General features: G+C 42.3%; 1 protein-coding gene across 1 annotated transcript in view; it reads right to left on the reverse strand.

Moving 5' to 3' along the window:
• ZNF131 (zinc finger protein 131) overlaps nt 1-3978 on the reverse strand; it is a 30056-nt gene extending 26078 nt beyond the window's left edge. Inside the window, 2 exon segments of the mRNA XM_043599076.1 lie at nt 2279-2380; nt 3419-3978. Of these exon segments, the coding sequence (XP_043455011.1) occupies nt 2279-2380; nt 3419-3542 (226 nt within the window). The 5' untranslated portion in view covers nt 3543-3978.
• Nucleotides 3979-9446: the final 5468 nt, after the last annotated feature.

Below are 9446 nucleotides of genomic sequence, written 5' to 3' on the forward strand. Positions count from 1 at the left end.
TGACAGTGTGGAGCATGCTTGAGATTCTCTCTCTGCTTTTCTCTCTGCCCCTCCCCTGCTCACATGCGCGTGTGCATGTGCTCTCTCTCAAAGATGAATAAAAACATTAAAAACAATTTTTTAATAAAAAAAAAATACCAAAAGAAAAACAAAAACACACTGAGCCAAATTGATTCTTTAAACCTGAACCTGGCAAATAACAAAAACAGAAAATGCTCTTACACTTTCTCATTTGTCATGTTAAGTAAGTACTGAAGGCTCGTATGTGCTATCCTATAATGAAGGCGGTAGGTCAGAGGTGCTAAGAAGTGCAAGAGAATCTCAAGGTGATTAGTCTCCAGAAGAAAAGACCCTACTTCTCCAGGTATATTCCTTGTTCCAAAAGCAATGCATATTCTAGACTAGGCCACTTATTTGTTTAAAAAGCAGAAGTCAGCTCCTCTTTGAAATCTTTACCTCACCAAGGTAGACTAAACCACTCGTCCTCCCTCCTCGGCGACACCATTCCACAATAAAAGTCTCTGCAACACTCTTTGCTCTCTTTTCTGCATCTGTCGCTCATCTGTGATTAAATTTGCAAATTCTTTAAAGAGTCTGTCTCATTCATCAATTTTTTTACTTCCTGGGTCCAGTACAGTACATGACACATAACAAGTATTAATTCTGACAAACAGTCCCAATTTATTAAACTTTGACAATGTACCAAACACTATGCTCAGCGCTCTGCACATGTTATTTCAAGTAATTGTGACAAGCCTATAAAGAAATGAGGAATTTTCAGATGAAAATTTTATTCCTCTCAGCCCTGCCTCAAGGCGAGCTGTCTATGCAACTAAGGTAAAGTAACCTGCCTGGCATCACAAAGTACCTCAGGTATATAAATGGATGAAATCTTGCCCTGTAACAGACCGTATAGGCAGCTAGATTCTCACTTTAGTAAGCTTTGTGGATTTCCATTATGCCTGTGGCTGTCCATCACAGATAATGAAAAGATTATCTATGGATGTATCAGCCAGTAAACTGGAATGTAAAGCCACCTCCCCAAAAGGAATATGTTTAAGTTTTCACATTTTCTTTACTCCCCAGGGCACCAAATTTTCCCAAGGGAACAGTGTTTCTAGGCAACCCATTCATAACAAATACACACACACACACACACACACACACACACACAGTGAAGAAGATACAAAACCAAAGCTCAAGAACACTGGAAAAGCTAAAGTTCTGTATTTATGTAGACAAGTATTTCCTACAGTTTTGGATGGTGGGGAGGGGTAAGTAATGTCATATCAAAAGACAAAAGCATGGTAATTAATACACAAAGTGAATCCCTTACTAGCTGGGCAACATTGAGCAAGTAACCATTTGGAGCCTGTTCCCTGATGTATAAATTGGAAATAATACCACTTACTTCAAAGGATTGCTTTAAACCTCAGAAAATGCACCTAAATAGCACTATAGCTAGCACTTGGGAAGCTATTATCACAAAAGTCAAACAAGTACAAAAATCACTTTCTACTTTAAGGGTGTATCTACTGAATGATTCCTTCCATCCCAGACTCTATATCCACTACAACTTCTGAATGGTGCTTCGGTTCATCTTTCCTAGCCTTTTCCATATCGTGGCAGCACACTTCATCTTGCGCATGTCGTAAGTACCTCTGCTAGTAAAGCAGCTCTACTATAACCTGCGGCATCCCCACCAATCTGAAACATAAGCCCACTGAACAAAAATGGGAATTCACTTCTAATACACGTTTTCAAAAGAGTGAGCACTGGTCTCAGAAGTTAAAAAAGACTCTTTTATGAGATCAACATCTACCATCTAAAGTAAGGGTTTTCCCTGGCGGATCATTTTACCATGCACTTTACGGAAAGCAAGAATTCTCAAGTGTCAAAAGAACAATTTATCCAGTCAAGTAATAGGAACCACTGATACCTATTTCCTACAGTATCTTGCTAAATTAACACTTCTTCATTAATTATAATGTTTGCTAAATATTGTATTTATAACAAGCATTTACCAGGGCACCTGGGTAGCTCGGTTGGTTAAGCATCTTCAGGTCATGACCTCATGGGTTTGTGAGATCCAGTCCCAAGCCCTGTGTCCCCTGTCCCCTGTGTCGGGCTTGCATTGCCAGCAAGGAGGCTACCAGGGATTCTCTCCCTCCCCTTTCTCTGCCTCTCCCTCCCCCACTTGCATGTGTGCACACGCATGGGCCCTCTCTCCAAATAAGTAAATTAATTAAAAAACAAACAAACAAAAACAAGCATTTACCTTCAATCTCCACCAAAGGTTCCTGAGTAAACTCCTGAAAGAATTTGTAGAAGAACTTACTGCAAGCAGCCAAAACAGCTTTGTGGGCCTTAAAATGGTGTCCTAGATTAAAAAAAAAAAAAAAAAAGAGTATCATATGTATTCAAAAATCAAAAGTAAAACCATAAAACAAAGTAGTAAATTATATAAAGATCTTTCTTCATAATACTATCATAAGACTATATAAATTACGAAACTAAAGTCAGAATATTCTAAGCAGCTATCTTGATAAATTTCAATTTCAATTAGACATGAACCCAAATCTTTACCTCAAAGACCTCATAAAGTCAATTTATAAAAGGCAGTTTATAAAACTAAAAGAGATAAGAGAAGCTTCTTACTAAAGAGTGAAAGACATATCGGATTCAGTTTAAACTGCTAAATATAAACACAACCCAAAAAGTTATACATCACTTGGAAAGAGACAAAAAAAAAAAAAAAAAAAACCAAAACAGAATAAACATAATGCTGGATGTATCTGCTACGGAAAACATGTTAATATGCCTAATATTTGGAAGCAGCAGATCTACAGTAAGCAGATCTATAATAAATACCTTGCCTTGAGGAGTCTATTTTCACTAAATAGAAAAGATACCCAAGCTACGTTTGTCTCCATTATAATGACAACTCCTAACACTGGTAAAGACCCCATTTGATTTGTACCCAAAGAGGGTACAAATGCTGCAAAGGTATGTCTCACGTTCTCCCTCCAAGACCATTTGGGAAGGTAGAAACAATCAACACTTCTCAAATGATTGTTGTGAAAGGCTCCTCAAAGAAGTTTATGAGAAGAAAGCTATTAACCAAACATTTAGAGACATCCTCTCTATCTCCACGCCATCATCTTACACTAATGTGTGCAATAGGGAAACTTCAAGAGGCTGCAACAAGTTAAGATGTGATGATTATGTTGAAAGCATGACTAGCCAACTAGCCTTCTGCAACACGGTCTATGTGAGTGGCCACTGACAAGTCCCCCCTCGTCCCAGCGCACACTCAATAGGCACAGTCCACAGAGGGTTGGGTATAAAAGGCGGGCGGGGGAAGGGGGGAGAAGAACGGTAGCCACAAATTCACTGCTCTGCCCACCACCCTACCCACCATCGACAATCAGGGTGATGTCAGTAAACCGATCTTGCTCTCGCTGTTCATTCAATCGGTCCAGGATCATTTTATGATGTTCCGGGAACTCCTGAAGGCATTCCATCGTCTCTTCGGCCTCCATGGCCGTCGGGCTGCTCTACAAAAGAGGAGCATGATAATGTACACCCATGAGCTCGGGCCGAGGCACAAAACCCCTAAAGCATAAAACAACAAAACCCAAAACCCCAGCTACGTGAAAAGAAGGGTGGGGGGAGGGTGAGGCAAGAGGAGAGGAAGGCGAGGGAAGAAAGAAAGGCGAGCCGGGTGGCCGCCGCGCGTTGGGGGCCGGAGCCACGGCCGCGGGACTCCGAGCCTGACCTAATTGGAGTCGGGAGACGCGAGCTGAAGCGGGGTGGGCAGAGCGCCGGAGGCTCCGGGCGCTGGGGCGCGCAAGTCCGGCAGGGGAAGGGACCCGACAGCCGTGGCGGCGCCCTAACGGCCCGCCAAGCCCCTCTGCCCGGCCCTGGCTCCTGCGGCCCCGGACCCGGTCCGGCCCGCGGCCCACAACGACTCCCGGGTCGCCTCTCCCTCCCCCGCCCTCCCTCTTCTCCCCCGCCCCGACCGGGCCGGCACTCACTCAGCGAAGGAGGAGCGGCCCGGGCCTGCGCGTCACTTACGTCGACGTACTGCGTCACCGCGCTGGGCTCCGGCTGACGCGGACGCCGACCAAGCGCCGACCACGGAGCGAAGAGGCCACACCTCCACCGCCCGGCTAGTGGCGGATTTGGCGCTCGGCGAGGGTGAGGCGGCCAACGCTGGGAGGAGGAAGTCGGGCTGTGCTAGGGTAGAGCCAGTTGTGGGCCAGGCTGTACCCGGGGCAGGGATCCTAAATCATAAATCCTAAACCCCGCCCTTCCACCCACCTTCGCAGGACTCCAGGTGTGAGCGCTTCCGACCCGGACCTCGGAATAAACTCACAACTCGTCCCCGGTGCGCTTTTATTCCGCGGCTCCTCCCGCCCCGCCCCCTTCCCTCCCAAGCCTTGGGTGGGCCCGCCTTACCTAGCTCTTGATCCTCCCTCTCTCCTCTCTGGCCCTCGGATCTTCCCCGCTCTCACCTCTCTGGGCGAAACTCAACCCACACTGTTCCCTACCCCTAAATAGCGCCTCGCCCTCCATTTCCTCACGATTGCCCGGGCACTGCCTCTGCTGGGTCCGACCGGCACACGTGCGCTCGCTCCGAGACCCGGGCGGCCGCGGCGCGGGCGGCGGCCACGGGCGCGAGCACGTTCCGGCCGCCTGGGACCTTCCTCCCCGGTGCCCGCCCTCTCCGCGCTCTGCAGGCGGCACGTGCTTGCTAGGCTTGGGACCTGGATCTGCTCGGATTATTTACACATGATGCTATTACTACAGCTCTCCACTCCCAACCCCTGCGCTTAAAGAGACCAGTGACCTACAATCAGCCTCTCTTCCCTGGGTCATTCATTCATTCATCCGAAAAAAATGCTTTTGGAGGGTAACAGTCGAGATTTACTTTTTTCTCTCAGAAGAAAATAGAGTGAGGATTAGGGAAAGACTCAAAATACCTGGCTGTATGCAAGGGTGAGTGTAATCATTGTTTCAACAGACATTTATTGAGAGCCAGCGCTGTGCTAGGCACTGTTTAAGGGACTGAGAAATTAAGTGGTGAATAAGGCGTATGTAGTTTGTTCCTTTCTAATCTTAGTCTGATGGAGTAGATAGATCTTTTGTACAGTTAATTGCCTGGATGCAGCTTTCTGAGTGTTATATGAGATGTGAAGAACAAGGTAATCTGGGGCGGGGAGTAAGGCTCCTTGAGGAAAACTAGTGACCTGTAAGAAGCAATATGAAGTCTGAGTGTTTTTACGCAAGGGTACACAGCGCATTCAGAGACAGCGAGATTATAGCATTCGAAGAACTAAAAAAGAATGTTGGTGGGGCAGACACACCGGGGCCTGGTAAACAGTGTTAAAGATGATAGATTTTATTATAATCACAAAGGGAAACCTTGAAGGTTGAGCAGGATAGTGACATACGAAAATTTACTTTTTAAAGAGGTAGTTCCAGCCCCAATATGGAGAATAGTCTAATAGGTGAAGATGCAAGTAGAGACCAGAGGGAAGCTGTTAGTAATCTGGATTATATCATGGTGGCAAGTGGGATTAGAGAATTGGATGGAATCTAGAAATAGAATCAACATTGACTGGAAACATGTCATGGGTACTAAATAAATAATGTTGGATATATTTATGGTAAGAGAAAAAACACTCAAGGATGGCTCCTAGATTTCTGGCTTGAGTGGATGGATTGTTGGTACAATTTACCAAAATAGAGAATATAACTGGAAAAAATGGGGAGAAAGGATGGGAAGGGGAGAGATGATTTTAAGGAGACAACTAAATACAGATGATGTCAACAAGGCATTTTATATATGGACCTGTATAGAATTTAGGGGAGAGAGCTAGCCATAGGGATTTGGAAATTTTTAGCATAAAGTGGATATTAAAGCCATGGAAACATAAGATTTTTTTTTTCATCTATCCTAATGCAAACTTTGTTTATTTATTCATTCATTCATTCTTTAGTTCCAATATGGTTAACACACAGTGTATTAGTTTCAGGTGTGCAACATAGTAATTCAATAATTCCATACATCCCCCAGTGCTCATCAGACAAGTGCACTTCTTAATACGCATCCCTTATTTCACCTGATTCTCCACCCACCTACCCCTGGTAACCATCAGTTTGTTCTGTATAGTTATAGTTAAGAGGCTGTTCTTTGGTTTGTCTCTTTTCCTTTGCTCATTTGTTTTGTTTCTTAAATTCTACATGAGGGAAATCATCTGGTGTTTGTCTTTCTCTCACTTATTTCACTTAGCATTATACTCTGTAGCTCTATCCATGTCATTGCAAATGGCAAGATTTCATTCTTTTTAGGGTTGAATAATATTCCAGTGTGTGTGTGTGTCACTTCTTTATCCTTTCATCTATCAATGGATACTTGAGCCACTTTCATAATTTGGCTATTGTAAATAATGCTGCTATAAACTTAGAGGTGTATGTATCCCTTTTTATTTTATTTTATTTTTTTTTAATTTTTTTTTTCAACGTTTATTTATTTTTGGGACAGAGAGAGACAGAGCATGAACGGGCGAGGGGCAGAGAGAGAGGGAGACACAGAATCGGAAACAGGCTCCAGGCTCCGAGCCATCAGCCCAGAGCCTGACGCGGGGCTCGAACTCACGGACCGCGAGATCGTGACCTGGCTGAAGTCGGACGCTTAACCGACTGCGCCACCCAGGCGCCCCTGTATCCCTTTTTAAAAAAATGTTTCTTTATTTTGGGGAGAATGAGTAAACAAGTGGGGGAGGGACGGCGGGGGGAGGCGGGACAGAGGATCAGAAGCAGGCCCTGCACTGACAGCAAAGAGCCCAATGTGGGGCTTCAACTCAAGAAGCCATGAAATTATAACTTGAGCTGAAGTTACTCAACTGATTGAGCCATGCGGTTGTCCTGCATGTATCCCTTTGAATTAGTGTTTTTGTATTCTGTGGGTACTCACTAGTGCAATGACTGGATTGCAGGGTAGTTCTATTTTTAATTTTTTGAGGAATCTCCATATCATTTTCTATAGTGGCTGTACCAGTTTGCACTCCTACCAACAGTGCAGAAGGGTTCCTTTTTCTCCACATCCTCACCAATATTTGTTGTTTCTTGTGTTTTTGATTTTAGCCATCCTGACAGGTGTGAGGTGATAATTCATTGTGGTTTTACTTTGCACTTCCCTGATGATGGGTGATGTTGAGCATATTTTCATGTGTCTGTTGGCCATCTATGTGTCTTCTTTGAAGAAATGTCTCTTCATGTCTTCTGCCCATTTTTAAATTGGATTATTTGGGGTTTTTTGGTGTTGAGTTATGTAAGTTCTTTATATATTTTGGATACTAACCCTTTATGGGATATGTCATTTGCAAATATCTTCTTCCATTCAGTAAGTTGCCTTTTAGTTTTGTTGATGTTTCCTTCACTGTGCAGAAGTTTTTATTTTGATGTAGTTCCAATAGTTTATTTTTACGTTTATTTCCCTTGTTTCAAGAGACATATCTAGAAAAATGTTACTATGGCCAATGTCAGAGACAGTACTGCCTGTGCTCTCTGTAGGATTTTTATGGTTTCAGGACTCCCATTTAGGTCTTTAATCCATTTTGAGTTTATTTTTGTCTATGATGTGTGAAAGTGGTCCTGTGTTATTCTTTTGCATTTATCTGACCAGTTTTCCCAAAACCATTTGTTGAAGAGACTGTCCTTTTCCCATTAGGTACTCTGCCCTGCTTTGTCAAAGGTTAATTGACCATATAATTGGGTTTCCTATTCTGTTCCATTGGTCTATATGTCTATTTTTGTGCCAGTACAATACTGTTTTGATTACTACAGCTTTGTAATATAACTTGAAGTCCAGAATCATGAAATCTCCAACTTTCTTTTTCAAAATTATTTTGAATATTGGGGTCTTTTGTGGTTCCATATAAATTTTAGGATTGTTTGTTATCTTTCTGTGAAGAATGCTGTTGGTATTTTGATAGAGATTACATTAAATCTGTAGACTGCTTTGGGTAGTATAGACTTTTTTTTTTTAAGTTTTCATTTATTTATTTGAGAGAGAGGTGTGTGTGTGAGGTGGGGAGGGGCAGAGAGAGAATTCCAAGCTGGCTGCGCACTGCCAGCACAGAGCCTGATGCAGGGCTTGAACTCACAAAGCATGAGATCATGCCCTGAGCCGAAACCAAGAGCTGGACACAACCGACTGAGCCACCCAGGTGCCCTGGGTAGTATAGACATTTTAACAATACTTGTTCTTCCAATCCATGAGCGTGGAATGTCTTTCCATTTCTTTGTGTTATCTTCAGTATCTTTTATCAATATTTTGTAGTTTTCGAAGTATAAGTCTTTCACCTCTTTCGTAAGTTTATTTCTAGGTATGTTATTATTTTTGGTGCAGTTGTAAATGGGATTGTTTTCTTAATCTCTCTTTCTGCTGCTTCATTATTGGTGTATAGAATTCAACAGATTTCTGTCCAGTGATTTTGTATCCTGAAACTTTACTGAATGCATTTATCAGTTCTAGTAGTTTTTTGGTGGAGTCTTTTGGGTTTTCTATATATAGAGTATCATGCCATCTGCAAATAGTAGCAGTTTTACTTCTTCCTTACCAATTTGAATGTGTACTGTTTTTCTTGTCTGATTGCTGTGGCTAGGATTTCCAGTACTATATTGAATAAAAGTGGTGACAGTGGGCATCCTTGTCTTCTTCCTAACCGTAAGGGAAGAGCTCTCAGTTTTTCCCCACTGAGTATGATGTTTGTTGTGGGTTTTTCACAGATGGCTTTTATTATGTTGAGGTATGTTCCCTCTAAACTTACTTATTAAAGGCATTTATCATGAATGGATGTTGTACTTTGTCAAATGCTTTTTCTGTGTCTATTGAAATGATCATGTGGTTTTAACCCTTTTTTCTTATTGAGATGATGTATTATGTTGATTGATTTGAGAATATTAAACTACCCTGGCAATCTGGGAATAAATCCCACTTGATCATGGTGAATGATTTTTTTTTTAATGTATTGTTGGATTCAGTTTGCTAGTATTTTGTTGAGGATTTTTGCATCTATGTTCATCAGAGATATTGGCCTGTAGTTATTTTTTCCTGTGGTATCTTTATCTGGTTTGGGTGTCAAGATGATACTGACCTCATAGAATGAATTTAGAAGTTTTCCTTCTATTTTTTGGAATAGTTTGAGAATAGGTATTAACTCTTCTTTAAATGTGTTTGGTAGAATTTGCCTGTGAAGCCATCTGGTCCTGGACTTTTGTTTGTTGGGAGTTTTTTGATTACTGGTTCAATATTCTTACTGGTAATCAGTCTGTTCAGACTTTCTATTTGTTCCTGCTTCACTTTCAGTAGGTTATATATTTCTAGGAATTTATCCATTTCTTCTAGGTTGTCCAGTTTGTTGGCATATAGGTTT

Source organism: Prionailurus bengalensis, chromosome A1, assembly GCF_016509475.1.
Source record: "Prionailurus bengalensis isolate Pbe53 chromosome A1, Fcat_Pben_1.1_paternal_pri, whole genome shotgun sequence".
NCBI classification, from domain to species: Eukaryota; Metazoa; Chordata; class Mammalia; order Carnivora; family Felidae; genus Prionailurus; species Prionailurus bengalensis.